This window comes from Epinephelus lanceolatus, chromosome 19 (genome assembly GCF_041903045.1).
Source record: "Epinephelus lanceolatus isolate andai-2023 chromosome 19, ASM4190304v1, whole genome shotgun sequence".
NCBI lineage: Eukaryota > Metazoa > Chordata > Actinopteri > Perciformes > Serranidae > Epinephelus > Epinephelus lanceolatus.
The window spans coordinates 3,078,343-3,104,740 of NC_135752.1; the positions used below are offsets into that span (position 1 = coordinate 3,078,343).

The 26,398-nt window shown below is 40.0% G+C and overlaps 1 protein-coding gene and 1 long non-coding RNA gene across 2 annotated transcripts; both read left to right on the plus strand.

Moving 5' to 3' along the window:
- Positions 1–1,556: 1,556 nt before the first annotated feature.
- Positions 1,557–15,752, plus strand: LOC144458740 (uncharacterized). Its single transcript, XM_078162010.1, has 3 exons — positions 1,557–2,301; positions 2,381–2,564; positions 14,415–15,752. The coding sequence occupies exon 3, from the start codon at positions 14,917–14,919 to the stop codon at positions 15,505–15,507; it is 591 nt and encodes a 196-aa protein (XP_078018136.1). The 5' UTR covers positions 1,557–2,301; positions 2,381–2,564; positions 14,415–14,916; the 3' UTR covers positions 15,508–15,752.
- A 1,780-nt stretch (positions 15,753–17,532) lies between these two features.
- LOC144458745 (uncharacterized) lies at positions 17,533–19,511 on the plus strand. Its single transcript, XR_013488134.1, has 2 exons — positions 17,533–17,965; positions 18,820–19,511. It is a non-coding gene; the product is annotated as an uncharacterized LOC144458745 (long non-coding RNA).
- The last annotated feature ends 6,887 nt before the right edge of the window (positions 19,512–26,398 follow it).

Sequence of the window (26,398 nt, forward strand, 5' to 3'; positions counted from 1 at the left end):
TGTATCCAACTGCTGAAGGGCTGCATCTGCACTTCCTGGCTATCTGGCGGCAGCTGTACCCTTCCTGGCTGAGAATCTTTATCTTCAGGCGTGTTTCCTGCGTTAGGTTCCTTGTTTTAGCCATTTTTGTGTCTGAAGAACCTTCAAATGTGCTGGCTTTATGTAGACACGAAGCTTGGCAACAAAAATTGTGTCTTTTAATAAAAAGAACGACCTTCATCACTGGTACCAAAATGACCCAATACTCAAAATTTCTTATGTATTTTTATGGAACCAATCAATTTTAAGTTTTTAATGGCTTTTTTAGGATTTATTTAGTATTTTGGCTGTGACTGTACTAAAACAAATTGCACTTGAAGACCTAAGAGTGATTCTTAATGCAATATTTCACAAATGCATGGGGTGTCCGAAAACTTTTTTCCACCACTGTATTTACCCTCATGAACAACTCCAAAACCTATATGGTATGTGTCTACCTCTTTTATAGATTTTCTATCTGGACATAGTAGCAATTAACAAAGCAGTAGGGTTGTCACGATACTAAAATTTCAAACTCGATATCGATACCCAGGAAAATATTCAATACTCGATACCATTTTCAATACAGCAGCAAAAAATTAAGAGGCATGTCATTTTTTTAAATAAAGATCAGAACAGTAACATCAATGATAACAACAAAAAATCCCCCCAAAATAAATAACAACCAGAAACACAATCTGTCCATACAAATGTATTTATCTACAGTCTGTGCTTCTGGTGAATTGGCACCATATTTTCGTTACTGATCAAATAGATTTGGTAGTTTAGGCTCAGGATGCTCCTGTTTCTACCTCACTGTGTGATCAGAGAACCAGGGGTTCAATCTGTGACTTTACAGTTAACATAACTTTTCAGACACACATAATTGTGTTGTCCTGTTAAACTAACATTGTCTATTAATGTTACAGACGGGCATGACTGATAAAGTTTTCTGCTTAGCTCCCACATTAACGTTGGAAGTTATATTTTAGTTTGATGCTGGCGACACCAGCTGCTCAGCTGCTAGTGAGGGGAGGGGCTGTACCTGCCGTCTGCAGCGTGCTGTGTTCACGTCACTAAATATTTCCAAAGAGCGCATTTTCCTTTATCATTTTTAACCAAAACTGTCTGCTCTGATCCTCCTGCAGCCGTGCTGGCCATGTTACAGCAACAGAAATGTGTGCATGTATGCACAGCGATGACAACAAGCCGGGTTGCAGCGAGGGCTCTGTGCCTGCCAGACGCTGCCTACACAGCGCGTGTCCGTCAGACTTGTCGCGCACACCCGACAGGCGCTGAGGTGGCGTGCACTGTTAGTATTGATACTTTAGTAAATTAGTATTGTATCCAGATACAGCATTTGAGTATCGATACTTTTCAAAGTATCGATACTTTTGACAACCCTACAAAGCAGCAACTGCTTTCGGATTCTTCATGGATGGGGTTCGGAGAAATGGATGGCCCTCAAGATATATATTCATATTGCAGAAGAAAGAAAAGAATGATGTGTTGCTGTAGATTATGAAGTTATGTCATATTTGGGGGGAAAAGCATTTCCTTTTCTTTCAGAGTGAGAGCTGATCAAGGGGTGGAGAATGTCGACATAGCCAGGTGCATGTTTACTTTACGAGGAACAGGCCGTGCAAGCTTTATTGCAGGCAAAAGTGTCCATAACCAGAGATAATTTAATCAACTTGTCGCATGTACACTTGAGATCTGCTTTCTGGATAATCATACCCAGTGTGGTGGAGTAAGCAGTGCTCTGCTGCCTTGCAACAAAAGACCATTTTTATAGCAGCTACTTTGACAGAAATGAAGGTAAACTTGTCCTTTTGTTGGACAATCATGTGGCAGTCGGACCAGGTGTTGGTTTACCGTCTTCAGTCAAGATGGCTGCTTTCAACAAGGTCCATAGCGTGCCAGTTGTAGTTGGCAGTCATCTCTTATATTGAACAGCTGTCACAACCCTTGGCACAGATTGGCTGTTTCAGCTCGCTCTCTCATATACTCTCCACTCCTGATTGGTCTAAACTTCCTGCTGTGAACTGACGGACACACACACATCGGCATAGAAGTGGCTGCACCACTTAAAAACCATGAATGCCATTTACTTATGAACAGATAACACCAGTGTTTCTTTTTCTAACCATTGTCTTTCTGCCTTTTTTCAGGGTGGCACGCTTATGGAGGGATGTTTGGAGTTCAGAGGCAAACCTGACACCTCAACAGATGTGGCAAATTGGAATGCTCCAAGCACCTGTGCCTGAGCCAAACTATGCAGAGGTGGTAATATAATACTTGATTGGCATGACAGTTTAAGCACTTTGTCTGCTATCATTAATTTGTTTGTTGGGCCATGCAGCTGCAGCACATAGACCATCAGGAGGAGGCATCTGAAGACACTGACCATGGGGTTGTTGTTCCTGACATTCCATGCCCCCTGTCTGCTGAGAATCTTGCTCTGCTGCGACGTGAAGTGAACCCTACCTCTGACTCCTTATCCTTTGGTCAGGATATATACCTGCGTGCTCTTCAACTTGTAATGAGTGAGTGATGTTCCACACTATTATGTGCCTAATGATTATAGCAAACATGTTTTGAAACAATATAAATAAACAGCTAATCACTTCTATGTTATGATAAAAAGGGGGCAGTAAGAAAATGTCTTTACTTCTTACAAATGGTTTATTCCTAGAAAGAAATTTTGAACATATTTTTTCTAAATGCATTCTAAAAACCAACCCAACCTTTGTATGTTGAAACCCACAGCCCATACGTAAATGGACAGACACCATTCAGCTTTGAATGAAGGTAACTAACACATGGTTACTCACATACACCATCAAATGTTCCACACTACAGGAATTTAAGTATGTTCTTTCGATGGCCAACATTTAACCATCTACAACCTGATTACATAACGAGTAAAAGTACTTGTTCTGCTAGACCCCCCCCCCCCCCCTCAACAGCTTAAAGCGCAACAGTATAACCCACTGCAGCCCAAACACGCCTGGGGCTGCATGATGGATAACTACACCACCTTACAGATCACCACCTGGGGCTCGCTCATTGTCTACAAGTTCATCAACTTCCTGTTTTACCTCCCCGGCTTCCTGTTCCTGTTAATGAAGTCCTTCACCACTTTCTCCACCGACTTATGCAACACCGCAGGATCTACATTAAATGAAGTCCACCACAAGTTCACTGTGAGTACTATGCACACACACCCGTGTCTTTAAACATTTTACGTTTACCGTATGTCTGAAATGTTTTCTCTTTCTTTTCTTAATGAAGAAGGACCACTTTCTCCTGGCCATGTCAACGGACCTGCTGCAGTGGTCTCAGAGGGGACAACTTCCAGCTCTTCTACAACGAGATTATAGTCAACAGCATGCTGAAAGACCAGCCTAGGCCCACACAGTAAGCACACTAAGGCCTGTTTCATACTTGACTTTAGCAAAGCTATGAACACAAGCTCCTGGTCTTGTATCCATGGGCATTGTGTTGCTGCATAATACAGGCTAACGGTGTGCGTGCTGAAACGATATGTTTAGCAGCATCCTCAAAGAAACCTAAAAGCGTGGGAAGAGGCCTTAACTCCCGTGACCCTCTCTCACTCTGCTCTCTGTCTGTGTCCTCCAGCTACCTCAGCTTCCGTCTCCGGCTCTCTCTGAGCCAGCTCAACAGATCCTGTCTGGGGAGGTGATGGAAGAGCTATTATTACACCAAACAGGTCGTCTCCACTCAGGTGGGTCTCCCATCTTCAGACATGAACACAAACATCGTGGATATGTTTGGAGTACAATATCGTTGTCAATATGGCAAATCACATGCTTCAGATCTAATCATTAATGGCCTTAATAGCCTTCAAGTCAGGTGTGTGGTACTTTTGAGTTTGGTTGTTTATAACTGACCATGAACTATGCAGCTCGCTGAACGCTTCCAAGTTCGCCCCGGAGATGGAGACCTACGTGGGTGACCTCCTGCGCAGCTGCGAGGACGTGGAGCGGCAGCTTGTCTTTTTTCACGCATGCTTTCACACCAAGAAGGCACACTGACTATACTGTTGGATGACAAAACGCATCAAATCCTCGTCACTTCCTTCATTGGGTGAGAAATAGTGCTTCTCTCTTTTTAGCCAACACATTGGGTACATGTATGCCATTCATAATTACACAGGTGACAGACTTTATATACATAATCACTTGGCGAACCAGTTACCCAAACCATGAGTCTGTCTCTTTCTCACGCTCACTCTTTCACTCACTCGCTCAAACACACACCTCAAACACTACCAGTCCTTTTCTGATTTGTCTCTTTATCCTCCCAAAAATATGAAAATGACACACTCAACTCGCATTAAAATTGAACTGGGTGCTGATTCCAAAAGACCAGTATAAATGAAGAAGTACCCGCCTGCTGGTCATACATGGATGAGAGATCTTTGTTATCCACCGTGATCAACAATCAGTTGAGATGAAGTAGGTAGAGTCTGGTTGCACACCAAAGGCAATTTTTTTTTTTTTTTGTGCTTAGTTGCAGGTTTTTACTGTACATGATGCAAGTCGAGTATAATCTGAGAATGCAAAGATAATGAGGTGATGTGTAGTATCTTTCTGCCTGGGAGGGAAGACAGATGGCTGTGGTAAAGAGGTGCTGAAGGTTATGATCTACACTGGCCTATTTTTTCTGTTGGTCGAATGTACTGTAGGCTATTTCTATTGATATTAATGAGTTGAATCCTGCATCACCCCGTTTTCCCCATGCCATTTGTACCAATGTTTGTTTTGTATTGTGTATACTTTTGTATGTTCTTTGTCTGTAAGTTTGAAAATAATAAAATTTAAATATGAAATGTTATTATTAAAAGGTTATTGCATGTCTAACTATTACTGTGTATTGTGAATTACAAATGAGTTGTTGAAAAGTATGTGAAGCGCTTGGTAAACATGTTTTTAAAAAGTGCCATATAAAAACAAAGTTTATTACTATTTAATTGTTGTTGTTGGTAATAATATTTGAAATGGTCATTTTTGATCAACAATGAATAAGTCCAAGGATCTTGAAACCCTACATTGATAACTATGTGTGGGTCTTTTATTTCCTGGTGCACACATTGTGATGTTACCCTAAACCATATTTTATTTGCCATTAATCAGGAATTGCATGCATGTAGCAATTAGAGGTTATGTACATGAGGAAGCGAGGTCATATTTATAAGGTCAAATTTAGCTTTCACTCTGGCCAAAGACAATGGAATTTCAAACTTTAAAGAATCTCTGCTCTGGCCATTACACTTTTGACGTCAGTGGGCGGCAGAGGTGGGTAGTAACTAGTTACATTTACTCAGCTACATTTACTTGAGTAACTTTTTGGATAAATTGTACTTTTCAGAGTAGTTTTAATGCAAAATACTTTTTACTTTTACTTGAGTTATATTGTTTTAAAGCAACAATACTCTTACTTGAGTCCAATATTTGGCTACTCTACCCACCTCTGAGTACATAATTACATAAATATATATATGTATATATATATATATATATATATATATATATATATATATATATATATATATATGTGTGTGTGCGTGTGTGTGTGTGTGTGTGTGTACAGTATATATAAGAATATATTTGTGTTTCTTGTGCCTTGTGCCTATGTTATGTTTGTAAAGATTTAATTTATTTTTGTTTTAGTTAAAGGGGTATTGTTTAAAATACATGAATTTGCAGATTATTATTTTTGATTGATTGATTACATTCATGTTCTTATTTTACAAATAAATCAGACATTACTCAACAGTTACTCAGTACTTGAGTAGTTTTTTCACCAAATAACTCTTTTACTCTTACTCAAGTAATTATTTGGATGACTACTTTTTACTTTTACTTGAGTAATATTGTTCTAAAGTATCAGTACTCTTACTTGAGTACAATATTTGGCTACTCTACCCACCTCTGGTGGGCAGGTGCTTCCCCATTGGTATCCACCTTATTTTTCACGGAAACACGGAGGCAAAACAGAACGCAGCCAGCTTCCGTTTTTTTGTGCGACACTTCCGGTCCAGCACTCTTACCACTGTGTAAATGGGAATCGCCTTGTTGTTTACTTTGCTGAGTTTAGCTATATATATATGTATATATCACATTTTTCACGTCACTATATCACCGTTTAGACTAATCTGATGTTTGTAAAGTCTATAAACACAATGACTGAACAAACATTAGTATTTTCTCTGTATGTAATTAATAACATGGTTATCGTAGATTAGCTGGGCTAACTGTTAGCTGTTAGCCGTTAGCCGTGTCTGTAATAACTCACTAAACTCACAAAGTGGCCCGTGAAAAAACTATTTTCTCCAGCGGATGTCTTAGTTACAACATGATTGAGCTAATTGGAGTAGTTTCATGTCGTATCCGACAACGGGAGGCTTTTAACGGATGACGATCCTGATGTTAGCTTTGCTGCTAGTGTTAACGTTAGCTGTCCCTGTCAGCTGCAGCCACTGATGCTTTCTAGACATTGTGATTTCCCAAAACTGAATAAATACCACACATAGCAACACAAAACTGCTTTGCTAGCTCAATCATGTTGTAACGGCTGGATGGTTGATGCGTACATGCTGATTCAGGTGCTATCAGAGCCGATCCGCGCATCACTATGGCTTAATGATCAACTCAGTCAATAAAAACAACCCGTCCTGTGTTAGGAGTGTATGTCGCTGACAGAAAGAAAGAAAGAAAAGGGAAAAAAAGATAGAAAAGCAGCGTACACCTCGCATATTTATTTCTCACAGTTGCGCACACGTGTGGCTGGCATGCAGAAGCACCGTCTGTGTGTCTGTGTGTCGAGGGTGTGAGCCGCAGCTTCAGCTGCTCAGGTAGAGAGGCTGTGTAGCCCGGTGTGTTTTTTCACTGATTCGGTTCTGCAGGTTCTCTGCTGGAACACTGGAGACGGGGATCAAGCAGTTTGTCTCACTCGGGATAGATTGTGCTTTTTTGGTTCATAGTTTATGATTGACGTGTGATTTATTCACGTTTAGAGGGAATAAATTTCCGTTATAACGGAAACGTGGGCACAGTTATCTATACAAAATACACAGACTAACTAACTAACTAACTGATAGACTAACATAAACAACTGAAAATTGAAAAAAAATATTAGCTTGCACCATTAGCTCCGGTAAGGGAAAGCATGAGGGAAAGCGGCTGACCGGAAGTCACGCACAAAAAAACGGAAGTTGATCACTATTTACTTCCGTGTTTGAAAATAAGGTGGATAGCATAGACTCTGTGCACAACCCTCGTGACGTACTTCTGATTCTCGCCAGCGATTGGCAAAGGAGTTTCAGGAATAACTGTCACCGGTCATAAATCTTTGGGCAGAGTGATCAACTGGATCTAGGGGTTTAAGAGTGGAGGCACAAATGTGTCTATAGATAGCATCACCATAATCCAGAACAGATTATCTGCTTCCTACTGAACATACTAAAATGAGTTTTGTTTCTGTACAAATAGCCAACGTTTTGCCGTAGCTTGCGGACAAGTGTATCAATTTATAGATTTAAAAGTAAGTTTTTGATCCAGCCAGATCAAAACAATAAGGTCTGTCTGGTCGTGTTGGAGGTTGGTTTCCTCATGATATGCCCAATCCAGCCCCATTTCCAGATTCATATTGGCAAGTGTATTTATTATTTTTAATGATAGGCTATAGCAATTTGATGACACATAACATGAACAATTTCACAGAAACTACATTAAATTAGTAAACAATACAGCACAAAGTATGACTAACATAATTACATATTTCATCGAAACTCTTCCCAGTAAGCCAAATGACGTCATGATGACGTCTTTCAGTGACGTTAAGGACTAGGCCAGATCGTGGACTTTAAGGAAATGATTTTGACGTCTTTCCAGGGGTCTGTATCACAAAGCGAGACCAACCTTTCCTGGGTTACCCAGACCTATCCTGGGTTGACTAGCCCTAACAATGGTAATCAGGATAATCGGTATCACGACGCTGGATATCAACTCGGTAACTCAGCCCAGGGTTGCTTTATCAAGAGCTGTGAACACGCACGCAGCGGACCAATCACAATCATGAGAGAAGCGCAGCGTCACTGAGCGTCACTGAGCGTCCTCACAGAGCGCCGTATGTGAGGGGAAAAAAAATATTTCTCGTGAGGATCAGAGATTAATTCTACTAAAATATGAGGAGGAGAAAAGCAACATTACAGAAAAGACCAACACCGTGGCAGCTGCAGGAGGAGGAAACATGCGTGGCAACGCATAACGGGATGAATAATGTTTAGTTTTAGTTTAGATTAGTTTATTTGCACATAATGTTAAAAACAGACAGTATGAAATTTACAAGATTAAAAAAAAGAAAAGTGCCGGAGCAGAAGCCACTAAAAGCTTATCAAAGAAATTCCCCTGTCAAAACATCAATGAAATCACATAATAGAGAAGAAAAAAAATGGGTCAGGAAAGAAGAAATAGAGGAGGAGAGAGGGAAAAATCAAGACAAAACAAGGTAAAAAATAAAATCATGTGTAGGTTAAATTACTCATCACTGGTTCAAGTAATAATAAAATAATAATAATAAATCAATTTTATATAGCGCCTTTCAAGAAACCCAAGGTCGCTTCACAATTGCAAACAACCACAAAATCACACAGACAACCACAAAATCACATGACATGAACAAACAGAAAAAACAACTAGCTGGCGAAAGCCAGCAGGAAAAGGTGCGTCTTTAGCTGAGATTTAAAAGAGTCCAGAGTTGGTGCCTGGCGAATCTCCAGCGTAAGCGAGTTCCAGAGGGTGGGTGCTGCCACACTGAAGGCCCTGCTCCTAAAGGTTTGCCTTCTACAGTACATCTGACACTGATCACACCCTTGAATCCCATGAAATCAATGCTGTGCAGATGAATTGCGTGTATTACAATTATTGTCTAACATCATTGCGTCTGATAAATTGGTCTTCTTTGTCATAACGTTATATATGCTACAATAAAGCTTAAAGCTGACGCCACAATTAAATCATATCAACACCAAATTGATAGTCTGAATAAAATCATCCTGATATTGAGCTGTGTTAGAAATTAACAGCTGCACAAAAATATACCTAGTGTCCCTCTTTAAAAAACAAAAAGGAAAATCCCTCAAACACCATGAAGTGTAGACATGATAGGCTACTTTCCACATTTCCAGCAGCAAAGCTGTCAATTAGGCCCATTATCTTTAACAGGGATCATTTCCTCCAACAAAAAAAAAACATTGACACTAATTAATGGTGCTATTAAGTGTCCGCAAATGATCAGTTTCTTTCTTATGAAGGGGTGGGATGAAATTTTGACTTCTTTCCACTCCTTTCTGAACAATCTTTTCATTGTCTGTTGTTGTTGCTTTCTTTTCTTTTTTAATGTTCAAAATAAACTTTCAAATCAAAATCAAATGAATTAAACTTCCCGTCATGACTGGGCTGCATTTCTGTCAGCGGAGTCATTTTTTTCCAAACAGCTGATTGGCCAGTGGGTGGTGCTTTTTATAGGATCAGATTCAACCCTGAACTTACCCTGCTCCGGAGCAGGATAGTCGTTCAGAGTAAGTTACCATGGTGATCTACCCCGATAAGAACTGAACCGGCTTCGTGAGACCGAAAACCCAGGGTTAACCCTGAAGTTACGTGGCTAAGACATTAATCCTGCTTCGTGATACAGGCCCCTGGACGTTGTCATCTAGTCTTTTCCAGGACTTTGTTTTTATTTGTTTATTCGGATCCCCATTAGCTTTTGAAATTCATTAGCTTCTGGGGTTATCTCAACAGAAGTGTCAACATTACTGCGATTTGCAGGGGGGAAAGAAGTCACCCTCACTGGAACTCGGCTCCCTTGGTTCATGCTCTGCATTTGTGACTCAGACAGCAGAGCGGATAGTTTGCGACCTGCATGCAGTAGTTTTACATGTTTTTAAACAGTTATGTCTTTTTTTCCGCTCTGCTGTTTGAGTCACAGATTCATACATGAAGAAGACTTGAACAAAATGTGGAGTCGAAGTCATAATAATAGTTGTAATTCATATGGATTACAACTATCATTATTATTATTATTATTATTCGAATTTTAGAATAATGGTTTTCCACACCTAAATCGTCCAGCGAAAAAAAATCTATAAATAAAAATAGCTGTAAATTAATGCAAATTGTTTTATTCATGCAGCAATGGTCAGTTGTTAGGGGGGAAAAACAAACGATCCTCATACTTAAGTTGAAAATAATGACAGCTGTTAAATAGCACAAATTATTTTTCAGTGGCATAGTCTTTTTATGTTTGTTGTGATAGGGTGATATGCTATCGATAGGATGAGTGACGGATTGTCACCATAGACTTGTAATAAATGTAGGCATTGATGGAGAAAACTTGTCAGATGCCCAAGAACGATAGGCTACTCAACCAGGAGGTACCAGATACAGTAACAATCTTTACTTCAATAATGCAATCAAAGAAAGCCTTAAGTTAAAAGTGTGGGGGCCTGAAGCTGACACAGAGGGCATGGACCATTATACTGGTGGGGGAAACTAGAGCTGGACTACATCCCAAGAAAAAGGGTGCACATCACTATTAAAGAAAAGTAATGCACACCATCCCACAAGATGTATAACACACTTCAACTTCCGCACACAAATAAGAGATGCAAGACACACATCACTGAGAGCAATCACTACAAACTGGGAATGCACTGCAAACCAACACGACATACAGTGAGTTACATAGACATATATACATACGCCGCATCGACCGCGTCCTCGCCGGCCGCCATCTTGGATGGGTCTCGCTTCGCCTCCACAGTGCATTCACTTCTATTGAGGAAGGAGCTGTATGCACAAGTAAAATAGAATAACTCACTGAATTTTCAACTGATTTTCACGAGGTTTGGTTTGTTACAAACGGCACACATGTAGTTATGATACAGGATGCTTTTGTACATTAAAAATGCGGGATTTCATGCTTTAATACTTTCTGCAGATAGGAACAGCATGTTATTTAGGTCACAACACAGTTATTTTATTCACCTCAACCCCAGAGTGGGATATATATATTATATATATATGTATTAATATATATATGCCTACGTCTATGGGTACGTCCCAAGTCTCTTATTTTATACTGCTAACTCCTAACTCCTTACTTGAACCGGAAGTCGTTCGAGCTCCGCCATCTTTAAGGCCGCCTCATGTCTCTTATTCCTGCCAGTAAGGAGTTAGCGTTAGGCTTTAGGAGGGATCTGTTAGGTGCGATGAGTAAGGTAACATGAGAGGTTCCTAACAGGAAGTCTTTTCAGCTTGAGGCCTTGACGTATAAATACCTGCCCCCTACGTCTAAATACTCGCCCCCTACGTCTAAATACTCGCCCCCTACGTCTGGCTCATTTGAACGAGATGGCGGAGAAACAGCACAAGTGTACCCGTTACATGCATTCTTTGCAATGAAACGCTGTAATTCACATGCCTACGTGACTACAACGAGTAACATTAATGATATTTCCTACAAGACTGTCATGTTGTAATTAAGTTTATTTCATTCACAACCCGTTGCGGTGTTCAGCGGACTGTCAGTGATGTGTGGCTGTTAAATGTGCAGCTGCTCGAGTGATAAAACACCACGCACACACACATACACAAACACATTTGCCCATCATTAATTGTCCTGCATGTCATGTGAGTGGAATAATGTTTAATAGGCTGTAGGTGATATTAATTATTAATATTAATATTAATTATTATTATTACTTTCATTAATGTTGTTGTAAGCTACTGTCATTACCGTCTGTCCTGCATCTCTCTCTCTCTCTCTCTCTCTGTCTCTCTCTCTCTGTCTCTCTCTCTCTGTCTCTCTCTCTCTCTCTCTCTCTCTCTCTCTCTCTCTCTCTGTCTCATTGTGTCATACGGATTATTGTTAATTTATTATGCTGATCTGTTCTGTACGACATCTATTGCACGTCTGTCCGTCCTGGAAGAGGGATCCCTCCTCAGTTGCTCTTCCTGAGGTTTCTACCGTTTTTTCCCCATTAAAGGGTTTTTGGGGAGTTTTTCCTGATCAGCTGTGAGGGTCATAAGGACAGAGGGATGTTGTATGCTGTAAAGCCCTGTGAGGCAAATTGTGATTTGTGATATTGGGCTTTATAAATAAAATTGAATTGACTGAGGTAGACTGACAGGTCTGATATGTCTTATTCACTCAGCAGCTGACTGGTTGAATGATGGCGAGTAGATTTAATAATAGTGATGATAATAATAATAATGATAATGATGCTCATCACAGTGACAGTGGCAGGGCTACAGACCGTTCTTTAATTGCCACAAACTTCGGCAAATGACTCAGTAACAATGGTAATACATGCAAAACTGTGTGACCAAAGTCATGATGGCGGGGGGGGGGGGGTTACGGCTTTGATCAGCGAATATAATGTGACTTGGGATGTACGGCTCCGTTATGCAGCAGATCCAGCTGTGCCGCCCATAGGTGCCGCCGTCATCGCAATAGGACGTCGCTTTACGTGACGCTTCAGAGTAAGGCCGTCTCATGTCTCTTATCAGCAATCCTCGCTCCTCACTCCTAACTCCTGACTCCTTAAATGTTTTCCTAAGTGGGAGGGACTAAACAGTTAGGTAAGGTGGCTAGGTTAGGTGGTTAGCAGTAATTTTAAGGGACTTGGGACGTACCCTATGTATATGTCTATGGTGAGTTACCCTCTGACGCAGGTGCAACCAACTAAAGTGCCCCCGCCTGGCACATGTCTAGATCCCTCCCGTTCTCTCCCCTGTACCCTCACACAAACAACATATATATAAATATATAGGCCTACCACAACATAACAAATACAATAATAATTCATAACAATTAATAAAAAGCTCCTATCAACCTGGCCCTAACTATCTAAAGGAGATGCAGGCCTCCCCTCCTAACTCAGGAACGGTTAAACCTACTCAGCTGTCTTCGTCGCCGGCGGCCCTATCAGCAGCGAACGACACCCTCCCTCCCAGGATGAACGCAGCCGCACATGCAACAGGTCGCTCCCCAGACACACAGACAATGAATTGTGCTCTGCTTTTCAGTCTTAGAGTCCAGCCCACACAATCAGCCGCAGCTGCAACTCATCAGTTCACAGCAGCGGTACGCTCAACAGTTCAATCACACCACAGACTGTATAAAATAACATTCGGTTCGTTCGAGATGAGCCAGGCCTGCGCAGATTCGATCACCGGCGATCGGCGCACAATGCATGCCAGTTAGTTTTGTGTCCGACTTCATCTCGACTTGCTCTGACGTATTACAAAAGTGCGATAAAACCGCGAGAGCGAGGCGGCTGCAGTTTTTAGAGCCAGGTGCTGCAGTTTCTCCCCACCGACTGCACCGCCTGGCTCTCACCTGATCTAACAGCTGATTGGTTTAGATGTCGACTCAACAATATGACGTTTTAGATAAACTACTCATTTTTGTTGAATTCTAGAGATTAAGATTGTATTAGTCTGACCTGAAGGTTTATACTGTGAACAGAAAACATGTTGTGTGACTGATGGTGAAAACAAACTGATAAATGGGTCTGATCACTTTTTTAATGAACTGACATCATTCCAGACAGGATGTTAGTGTGTCTGTGACTTCCTGTACGGACTGAAGGCTGCTGGAAACTGTCGGGAAACTGTCCGACTTCACTGCGGCTTTTTGTCACCGCCCCCCGCTGCGGTCGCCTGCTCTTGTCTACTTTTCAGGCGAGGCGCAGTTCATCTCGAACGAGCCTATTGATTCAATTAAAAAAAAAAAAAAAAACGACTCCAAAACGTTTTTCACTTCAATCAAAAAAAAAAAAAAAAAAAAAAAATTCTAACGAAAAAAATATTTTCAATCAAAGAAAAAACGTGTTCAAAATAATTTTTTTGGGTCTCAATTTTAATTTGCATTCAAACACTTTTTTTCTTTAATTGAAAATATATTTTTTGATTGACGTGAATGTTTTTTTGGTTGAAAATATTTTTCTTGATTGAAGTGATATTTTTTGGGATTGAATAATAAAGACACAAATGTCTTACCCATAATATGGCCCAAACACAAAAAAGATTACTTCAATCCAAAAAAATATTTTCAATCAAATAACTCACTTCAATCAATAAATAGGAGGGCTATCTGTCATTCAGATGTTTTCATCTGAGGTCATTCATTCAGATGACTTTAGGATGGCGGACGCTAAGCAGACATTTGGACACGCTGGCAGGCAGGTCCTGCGTCGCCATCGTTGTTAAAGCGAATTCTCCGCCTCAAACTTCTCTGCTTGCTCGTGTAGTGATTGTGTATTTGTTTTTCTGTCTGATATGTCCGCAAATCCTGACAAAAAGCCTCAACCAGATCTACACCCCAGCTAAAGGAAGCCAACATCTCCTGCTTTCAAGGCTAATGGACAATAGCCGTGCGAGGATGGTGTCCGGAAAACAAGAACACGCATGGACATGCGGCCACTCTCTGGGGCTTGCACACCTCACGGTAATACTTCTTTTGGCTGGAGATGTTGAAACTAATCCTGGTCCGGTCTCATCAAGTCTGGAAGAACCACAACTAGCTCCACTGCCTCCGCTAGCCCAACCATCACAGCTTACCTCGCCAGCCCAGCCACCGCAGCTAGCCACGCTATTCCACCAACCAACCTGGTTTCCACCGCTACTAACTGCCCCCTCACAACAGCCTCCGCAGCAGCAGACCTGGCCTGCTGGGCGAATCATCTGGCCTTTTTTCTCCTACTTGCTGTATCTGCAGTCAGTACCACCACTGCAGCAACTAACCTGGCCCGCTCAGTAGCTAGCCTGGCCTTACCATCCGGTGCTACCGGGTGCTAATACAACGATGTCGGCTAGCACAGTGACAGCGGCAGCCCCTTCAGCGTGGTCGAGACTACAACCAGTGGCCCGACGACTGGACTTCATCGAGTCGCTTTCAGGCGGCAGCACAGCGGCAGTGATAACAGCTTCAATGGCCTCTCCAGCAGGGTTGCACCTACAGCCGATGGCTCAGCAGCTGGATGCCCCCTTCATCGAGTCGCTCTTCGGCAGCAGTCTGGCAGCGGCAGCGGCGGCCTCTCCAGCGGGGTCGTGCCCACAGCCGATGGCTCAGCAGCTGGATGCCCCCTCCACCAGGTCGCCTGCGGGCGGCGGTTCAGCGGCAGCGGGCGGCAGCACAGCGGCAGTGGGCGGCAGCACAGCGGCAGTGATAACAGCTTCAACGGCCTCTCCAGCAGGGTCGTGCCTACAGCCGACAGCTCAGCAGCTGGATACCCCCTCCACCAACTCGCGCCCCGATGGCAGCACGACAGCAACAGCAGTTGCCCACTCCACAGCAACAGTGACTCAACTGCCAACCCAGAGTGTAACAGTGAGTCCATCAAAAATAGGAACTGTTAATTCATTTATTCATCTTCTAACCGCTTCATCCTCTTGAGGGTCGCGGGGGGGCTGGAGCCTATCCCAGTTGACATCGGGCGAGAGGCAGGGTTCACCCTGGACAGGTCGCCTGACTATCGCAGGGCTGACACACAGAGACAGACAACCATTCACACTACAGACAATTTAGAGTTATCAATTAACCTAGTCCCCCATCTGCATGTCTTTGGACTGTGGGAGGAAGCCGGAGTGCTTGGAGAGAACCCACGCTGACACCATACAAACTCCGCACAGAAGGGCTCCTACACCCAGGATCGAACCGGCAACCCTCTTGCTGTGAGGCGAGAGTGCTAACCACCACACCACCGTGCCGCCCCAGGAAGTGTTGTTGTTAACTGTTGTTAACTGTTGTTGTTATATTGATAATTATAAAGTCACTAATAGAAACCCTGCTTTTAAAAAACAATGACCTTTTAAGCTTTTTCAAACATTAAATCAGGCCAAGACAATTTGGGACCGACAGAGTAAGAAACCAGGGTTACTGGGTGGACACCTGAACATCCGTAGCATGATCCCGAAATGAGAGCAACTAGAACATCTGCTGAGCAACTCAAATATTGACTTCTTTGGTTTATCTGAAACATGGCTAACACATTCCTCTCCAGAAGCTGCCATAACAATGCCCGGTTACAATATTTTTTAAAAAGGACAGGAGCCAGGGGAAGGGGGGGGGGGGGGGTTCTGTTGTATGTCAAAAGTAATTTAAAATGTATCCAAATGTAATGTAATGTAATGTATCGTGTGGCCCAATAACATAAAACTTGAATGTATTGGAGTAAACATCTCTCTCTCTGAAGAGATGTCCTTTACGGTCCTCTGCTTATATAGAAAATCCTCAGCTAAAGTAGATTTCTATGCCCAATTCAAATCATTGCTTAATCTTTGTAACCATAAAAAGGAGATAATTCTGCTAGGCGACCTCAACATCAACTGGGATGATAAAAAAGATAGGAAAAACCTTAAAGTAATCACGGATCACTTCAACTTATTCCAACTAACTGAGCAGTCAGCGAGAGTTACACACCGCTCAAAAACTAAAATAGATTTACTCTTCACAAATAAACCAGAAAGCATTACGAAGACATACAATTATCTAACTGGACTTTCTGATCACAACATAATTTTCTTTTCTAGAAAAAAATAATAAACGCCAGCCTCCCAATTCACTTGCTTAAGAGTCTAATAATATGCCTGCTTTTAACATAATCCCTAAGAACCAACAGCCACACCTCAAATTAGCCTTGAAAGAGACTGCCTGGGATGATATCCTCAACTGTGAGGATGTCAACACCAGCACTAACTGCTTTTTAACAAAACTTAATGAGGTCGTTTCCTCCTTCTCCAGGAGAGGGAGCCAGAGGATAAGGAAATTCAACTCCCTGCCATGGCTAAACTCTGACTGTAAGAAGCTGATGAAATTGAGAGACCACTATTGAAAAAAAGAGATCCGGACTAACTTCTGACAGACAAAATTTCACTTCTGTGAGAAATTAAGCAACTCAAACACTGAGAAAGGCGAAAGCTAACTTCTTTATGACCATGATTGAGAATGCTAAGGGGAATGGTAAAATAATCTGGCAGAACATAAACAAATTAACTGGTAGAAAGAATAAAAATGACAAGAATGACCTCGAAATTAAAGTAAATAATCAACTAGTGAAAAATCCGAGGATGGTGGCTACTGAGCTTAATCTTTACTTCATCAACTCTGTTCAGAAAATATCTCAGCTCTTCTCTTCTTCTGACAATTATCTCTGCCCCGTTGACCATGCACACGCTGTTTTCTCTATAAAGGAGAGCTCTGAAGCAGAAGTGGTAAATATCATCTGCTCTTTAAAAATCTCTAAAGCTAAAGATAATTATGGAATTGATTCAATTTTTTTGAAAGAATATAAAGAATCTCTGATATGCCCAATCACGCACCTGGTTAATTTGTCTATTAAGCACTCAGTTGTCCCTGAAGCCTGGAAGGTGGCCACGGTTAGTCCTATATTCAAATCTGGTGATAAAACTGACATGAATAATTACCGACCGATCAGGTCCGTGCATGAAGTATAATTCATCTGCATTGTTCACGTTGTATAATGAAAAATCCCACTTTTGGGGGTATTTCTTATTTCATTGTCGTAAGACGTGTAATGCAATTCAGCGCGTCAAAGCGTCCGCTTGTTCCTTTATCCAACTTGTACAATGAAAATTGAAAAAGGAAGTCGAGAGCCGGAAACAGCCTTCAAAGTAAAAGCTGCGCGTTGTTGTGAAGCGTGTTGGCTGTAGCGGTTAATTTAATGAGAGCGAAACGAAATAAATACAACTAACAACAAATAGCCTAAATAATTAACATCATTCAGTTATATAATGATATTTCCGCCACTTTCTCACAACTGAGAGGGATGATCACCGGGGATTTTCAAAGTAAACACACCGTGTTTGAGACGCACTGCAGCTGCAGTCATGAAGTAAGTCAGACTTTGTTGTTGTTGTTGGTCTTATCCACTAAACGTCTCCAACCCAACACTGTTTAAATTGTTGACCTGCCAGCAGTGTAGCTAACTGCTAGCTACAGAAGATAACCAACGCTAACAATGCTAATTTGTTTGCAGGTAAACTAGCTAGCTGTTGTAGCTAATAAACAGCCGTTGTATGCTAACCTTAACTTACTCGTTTGTTATGATCAGCTGTTTTGATATGCATTTTTGATTTATTAAACTCTAGTGTGGTCTGTGTTCACAAATGTGTATATTACCAGCAGTGTTTGTGCATGCAGACTGCAAAGTAAAGAAATGTTCTAAATAATATAATAAATGTCATGTGTCCCTATAATTGTGCATATAACCCTGCACAATGTACAGCTCTGTCATACAGATCTGTCATACTTTTCACATTAACCCTGCACAATTGTACAGCTCTGTCACCCATGGTAAAACAATAATATTCTGCATATTCTGTATATACTACACACACTGTTTCTTATTGTAAATAGTTTTTTCCTGTTTATCACCAGGGCAGGGGAGATATACATGTCCTCTGGGATCACAGAGTTCAGACAGTCGATGACTGAAAAGAATTTGACACCAAATATTAGATATCATGATTAAGTTTGTTTTAATTGGTCAAATGATCTTTGGTCCACTAAAATTGGGGGACTTTGGTAAAAACTTAAGCTAAAATTCATACACTGTTCATCTGTGGATGTACAGTAAACACCATCAAAGTAAAGAGGAAAGATGAACCTCGGTCATATATTTTCTTTATGCAGTCTTTATGTAAAACATCTGTTTTAAACCTAACAAAACATTTTCTTTTATTACAGAGTTTCCAGAGGACCAGAGTAGAGAGCTTGTGAGACACTAGGAGAGGCAGATGTGGATGGAGTGTCACTCACCTCAGAAGGAGTGAAGGAGTTTCAACATGTCTGCTTTCTGAGTCCCAAACTGTACCTACTAAGAGTGGCTTTCACAGCGAAACACAGCTAGCTTTTCAGTGCAAAGGAAAGGACTAAGACACACATGGTGCTGGGTCTTTACAGATATTGAAAAAATTATAATAAATGAGTTTAGAACACAGCCTTGCTTAATTCTTCTCTAAGAAAGGATGCAGAGATCCAAAGAGGCACTACACAGCTTGATGCCAGATGTCTTATCAAAGCATGACAAGATATGTGATATCAGTACAAACAATTGTAAACAAGAAGTAAGAAATCCAAGGCACTCTGAGTTCTGAGTGTATTAAATACACATTAAGTAAGAGTACATTGATTCAGTTTTGTATTTAAGAACTGTCTTTTAATTTACTGGATGATTAAAAGAGATGGTTAATCTTTGTACAGTGCCCACATGAAACATGTACAGTAGCTCATACCGGTCCCAGAAAATGGAAGTCATTATAAATCACTGTGGTATTGTATTTGTTGTTTGTATTCATCAGTGATGGTGTACACAACATGGTCTAATTATGTCAGTTAAAAATGCAGCAATTCATGAAATAAAGTTAATTTTACTGGTGTATTGTACCCTCTCTTGCCATAGTTAAAAGCCTATTAAAATGCAGATGTCTTAAACAAGTGGAGGGAGTTATCAAATACCCACTAACTTAAAGAAATAGTGTGTTGTAGGATGTGTAGATTGGTATGAATAATGGGTGAATATTTTATTGGAATTGGACATTTTTACTGAATTGACTCAGTCACATATTAAGGCATTTTGAAACTGTCCTGTAAGGAACTGAAGGTCATCAATTTACATTCTAATGTTTCATTTTGAGGGGAGTCTTCTGAACACAGCACACAAAACAAGGCTAGGTCTTTAATTTTCAGTACAGTCATAGTGAGGTTGTTGGCCTGTTTAAGAATTCCTTGTATGACGTGTATAAATACAATTCAATGCAAGTTGCCAGAAGTAAGATCTATAGTATTTTAAATATATAACAATAAGTGATAAGATGCTAAGAAATTTGAATTTGAACAATAAGTCGGTTACACAGCCTGTCCAGTGTCACCCTGTTCCCATGTCACTGCAGAGATGCAACCAGCTGAGTGTCTAAGTGCAGGTCAGTGAGGTTAGGACTCACAGCAAGTTTCACGCTATATAGTCATTTAAAATTGTCAATACATTTTAGTTAATAAACAGATCAGTCAGGTTCTGGGTTTCATAACACCATGTTTAATCCAGAAAAATTCACAAAAGCCCTGCACAAATTCACATGCACAATAAAAACATTGTGCATTTGTAATGCAACATTTCTAATTTAACATGTTTGTGCATTTGTAATGCAACATTTGCAATTGTAGTTTTAATGACTACCATAGTAATGGTAACAACATATGAACAACTAAAGGAAAAACAATCTATCACAGCTCAAGGCCTCTCACTGTCCCTATAGCCTCTGACAGGCCAGCCACAGCAACAGTCCTGTCCTGACTAATAAGTGTCCTGCACTTTGGGCAACTTTCACTCCAGGACAGCAGGACTGCGATGCATTCCCAGCACCCGATGAGGCTGCGGCAGCACAGCGCCAGCAGAGGACCTTCCATCTCAGCTGTAATGACATTAACACAACAAAGATGACAATTTTATTTCAAATTGATGAAAGAAATCCACACACTCCACATCCTTTGTTATTCCACACATCAGTGTTTCCTCTGTATTCATTTAACAGTGGTGTGTCTCCACAGCAAGGACAGAACTACCACTATGTGAGAAAATGTGAAGTTAACCAAAAAAAAAAAAGATTCAGGCTTGTTGTTATCTCAAAATAAAAATGTGTAGTCCAAATGTTTTAGCAGTAATGATTATACCATAGTAAGATTTAAAAAAAAAACAACAACATTTGTAGCACTGGAAGCTCAACTTGAAACACAAATTGGACCAGCACAGCAACAGAGTTTCAGCAGAGTTTGGATTTCTTTCATCAATTTGAAATAAAATTGTCATCTTTGTTGTGTTAATGTCATTACAGCTGAGATGGAAGGTCCTCTGCTGGCGCTGTGCTGCCGCAGCCTCATCGGGTGCTGGGAATGCATCGCAGTCCTGCTGTCCTGGAGTGAAAGTTGCCCAAAGTGCAGGACACTTATTAGTCAGGACAGGACTGTTGCTGTGGCTGGCCTGTCAGAGGCTATAGGGACAGTGAGAGGCCTTGAGCTGTGATAGATTGTTTTTCCTTTAGTTGTTCATATGTTGTTACCATTACTATGGTAGTCATTAAAACTACAATTGCAAATGTTGCATTACAAATGCACAAACATGTTAAATTAGAAATGTTGCATTACAAATGCACAATGTTTTTATTGTGCATGTGAATTTGTGCAGGGCTTTTGTGAATTTTTTCTGGATTAAACATGGTGTTATGAAACCCAGAACCTGACTGATCTGTTTATTAACTAAAATGTATTGACAATTTTAAATGACTATATAGCGTGAAACTTGCTGTGAGTCCTAACCTCACTGACCTGCACTTAGACACTCAGCTGGTTGCATCTCTGCAGTGACATGGGAACAGGGTGACACTGGACAGGCTGTGTAACCGACTTATTGTTCAAATTCAAATTTCTTAGCATCTTATCACTTATTGTTATATATTTAAAATACTATAGATCTTACTTCTGGCAACTTGCATTGAATTGTATTTATACACGTCATACAAGGAATTCTTAAACAGGCCAACAACCTCACTATGACTGTACTGAAAATTAAAGACCTAGCCTTGTTTTGTGTGCTGTGTTCAGAAGACTCCCCTCAAAATGAAACATTAGAATGTAAATTGATGACCTTCAGTTCCTTACAGGACAGTTTCAAAATGCCTTAATATGTGACTGAGTCAATTCAGTAAAAATGTCCAATTCCAATAAAATATTCACCCATTATTCATACCAATCTACACATCCTACAACACACTATTTCTTTAAGTTAGTGGGTATTTGATAACTCCCTCCACTTGTTTAAGACATCTGCATTTTAATAGGCTTTTAACTATGGCAAGAGAGGGTACAATACACCAGTAAAATTAACTTTATTTCATGAATTGCTGCATTTTTAACTGACATAATTAGACCATGTTGTGTACACCATCACTGATGAATACAAACAACAAATACAATACCACAGTGATTTATAATGACTTCCATTTTCTGGGACCGGTATGAGCTACTGTACATGTTTCATGTGGGCACTGTACAAAGATTAACCATCTCTTCTAATCATCCAGTAAATTAAAAGACAGTTCTTAAATACAAAACCGAATCAATGTACTCTTACTTAATGTGTATTTAATACACTCAGAACTCAGAGTGCCTTGGATTTCTTACTTCTTGTTTACAATTGTTTGTACTGATATCACATATCTTGTCATGCTTTGATAAGACATCTGGCATCAAGCTGTGTAGTGCCTCTTTGGATCTCTGCATCCTTTCTTAGAGAAGAATTAAGCAAGGCTGTGTTCTAAACTCATTTATTATAATTTTTTCAATATCTGTAAAGACCCAGCACCATGTGTGTCTTAGTCCTTTCCTTTGCACTGAAAAGCTAGCTGTGTTTCGCTGTGAAAGCCACTCTTAGTAGGTACAGTTTGGGACTCAGAAAGCAGACATGTTGAAACTCCTTCACTCCTTCTGAGGTGAGTGACACTCCATCCACATCTGCCTCTCCTAGTGTCTCACAAGCTCTCTACTCTGGTCCTCTGGAAACTCTGTAATAAAAGAAAATGTTTTGTTAGGTTTAAAACAGATGTTTTACATAAAGACTGCATAAAGAAAATATATGACCGAGGTTCATCTTTCCTCTTTACTTTGATGGTGTTTACTGTACATCCACAGATGAACAGTGTATGAATTTTAGCTTAAGTTTTTACCAAAGTCCCCCAATTTTAGTGGACCAAAGATCATTTGACCAATTAAAACAAACTTAATCATGATATCTAATATTTGGTGTCAAATTCTTTTCAGTCATCGACTGTCTGAACTCTGTGATCCCAGAGGACATGTATATCTCCCCTGCCCTGGTGATAAACAGGAAAAAACTATTTACAATAAGAAACAGTGTGTGTAGTATATACAGAATATGCAGAATATTATTGTTTTACCATGGGTGACAGAGCTGTACAATTGTGCAGGGTTAATGTGAAAAGTATGACAGATCTGTATGACAGAGCTGTACATTGTGCAGGGTTGTATGCACAATTATAGGGACACATGACATTTATAGCATATATCAAAATAGCTGTGTTGGTGCTGTATTTTTGGATTTGAAAAAGGCTTTTGATTCTGTTAACCACCAAATTTTACTTAATAAACTGTCTTATTTTAACTTTTCCACTCAAGCTGTCATGTGGATGAAATCATATCTGTCCAACAGAAAGCAGTGTGTACAGGTCAATGGCATAAAATCTTCCTTCTTAGAGTGTTCTACTGGTGTTCCACAAGGTTCCATCCTTGGTCCGATTTTATTCTCTTTGTATATCAATGATCTACCCAATGTTTGTTGTGATATTAATATTCAAATGTACGCGGATGACGCAGTCATTTTTACTCCGTCAAAAAATGTTGAAGAAGCTGCTAACATTCTCACACTAGCAACAACTCAAATACAGTCCTGGTTGTCTAGTAACTCTCTGCTACTGAATACTAAGAAAACTGTGTGTATGGTATTCTCAAAACAACCGGTAAAGATACTACATTCCAATATTTTTATAGGAGGAGAAGAGCTGCAGATTGTTCAGGAGTTTAAGTATTTGGGGGTTGTTCTGGATTCTGCGCTGTCCTTTAAGAGTCACATCAAGAAAATATCGAATACAATAAAATTTAATTTGTATAACTTCAAACAAATAAGAGGTTCTCTGACTGAGGGTGCTGCGTTAATTTTCCTGCATTCAATGATTCTTTCGCATATTGACTATTGTATTACGTGCTGGTCGTTTACTGGAGCAACAAATCTTAAACCTGTGGAGTCCCTGTACTAAAAAGCCTTGAAAATCCTGGACAAAAAAGCCTTTTCATATCATCACTGTAATATCCTCTCAAAGTGCAACCTGTTCAGTTTTGAAAATTTCAAAAAATTCAAAATTGCCTGCATGATCTATAAAGTCTTACATGGACTAGCACCACCACCACTAAACAAATTTATCAGACAGAGAAGAACTAATGTTTCTATTACATGAAACACCAGAGCCACCTCTAGAGGTGATTGTGAAGTGCCTTTTAGGCGGACTGCAGTTGGACAAAATGTTATGTCGTATGAAGGTAGCAAGCTCTGGAATAGCCTACCACTCTCAGTCAGAGAATCATCCAGCTTCATAACATTCAAGAGGCTTCTGAAGGTGTGGATTAGGACCAACCAGATCTGGGACCATGTGTAATCACCTCCATGAACTTGATGTAACAGAGCAGTGTACAACAGGGCCACGTGCAATTTCTTACGCACTTTAATATGCAGTATGCACTTCATATTTATAACTGTACTATTTATTAGTAATATGTAGTAGGACAATGTGCAATCTTCATTTAGTACTGGTCAATCTTCTGTTATGCAGTAGCACTTTATCTAATATGCACTAGCACTTTATAAGAGCATTGTGCAATTTAGATTTGTATTATTTAAATCTGTGCAATCCATATGTTATCTATGCAACAGCACTTTATTTAAATGCACCAGCACTTGGTAAGCACTTTCCTTTTTTGCACACTAGCTCGACTGGTCTCTGTACTCTGTTCTATGTACTTGTATGTATATGTCTTGAATGATCCGTGTACTTGTATTGTGTATGTTCTGTTTCTTTTCTTTTTTTCTATTTTATCTGATGTAATATCAACCTACGGCTATAATCTGGCATATTTACGTGTATATGTTCATTAATATGCACTGTCCCTTTTTAAATAAATAAATTGAAATTGAATAAAAACAATTTCAATCAAAGACAAAATGTGTTCAAAAGATTTTTTTTGGGGTCTCAAATACTTTTTTGCATTCAAACACTTTTTTTACTTTTACTGAAAATATATTTTTTGACTGAAGTGAATGTGTTTTTGGTTGAAAATATTTCTTTTGATTGAAGTGATATTTTTTTGGAATTGAATAATAAAGACACAAATGTCCTACCCATAATATGGCCCAAACACAAAAAAGATGACTTCAATCAAAAAAAATATTTTCAGTCAAATAATAACTCACTTCAATCAAAAAAAAACTTTTCAAGCAAAGAAAAAAAGTGTTCAAATGCAATTTTTTGGGCCTCAAATATTTTTTTGCATTCAAACACTATTTTCCTTTGTGTGAAAATGTTTTTTTTTTTTATTGAAGTGAAGTTTTATTTATTGAAAATATATTTTTTGACTGAAGCAACTTTTTTTTGATTGAATAATAAAGACACAAATCTATCTTCATACCGGAGCCCTTTCAGACTCTCACATTCAATCACTTACAGCTGACGTCAGTTAAGTCAGTGAGGGCTCAGGGCTTGAGTCTTTAGGGGCTGGATTGGAATTGGGCCTGAGTTTTTGGTTCCAGAACAGCTGATCACAGTCAGCTCAATCAACTTTGAGTAGGGCCCAATCCCAAACCACTCCCTACCCACTACCACTTCACTACCGAGTGTCACTCCAAATCAAGTTACACTCGCAGCTGCGGAGGGCACTCCTGATTAAGGGGAAGTGTATGAAAGAGAAGCCAAACCATGGGACGCCCTCGCCACTCTACCGGAAGAAGGAAGCAGATGTAACCATGGATACAGACAGATGCTTTGTGAAAGCAAAATAGAGCAACGGGCTATTAAAAAAAACATTTAAATATTAATTAAAATGAGTTAAATTTTAAAAAAAAAACTTTAATAAGTCAGATAAGAGATACAGTGCAGTGTAATCAAAGTAATTAACTTGTTCATATTTTATAGACACAGTTTACAAATTCACAGATGAACTTTATTAATTAATCTGGGCAATCTCACCTCCATCCCTGCTTTGCAGCATTCCTTTTTTTTAGTAAAGAGACTCATTTTTAATCCGTAGATCGATTAACTGCTTTGTTTTTTCTTCTGTCCCTGTGAACACATAATTATATATTTTTTAAAAATCATGAGAATGGGATGAGGAATTTTTTAGACAGTTTTAAATAGTTCATTTAAGCATATGGACGTGGAGGTTTTCATCTTTTGACACCAAACATTCTGTGAGTTTGTTTGAGACTGTAAAGTCAGTGTGAAGAAAACAAATGTGTGTGTTTGATCTAAAATATTTTACAAAGTAGAAAGACGGAACTCTTACATTTGTACGTTGTTTCCTCCATTGTGATGTTGCGCTTCCTGCTGGGCTCATCAGAAGCCTGCACTGATGCACACTAGCTATCTAAGGGCTGAGCAGTCCACTCGCACTCAGCGATAATTGGTTTGGGACGGCCCTTAATATGGCG

Coding starts and splice junctions, on each gene's coding strand:
- LOC144458740 (XM_078162010.1), top strand. CDS start 14,917: ATGTCGGCTAGCACAGTGACAGCGGCAGCCCCTTCAGCGTGGTCGAGA.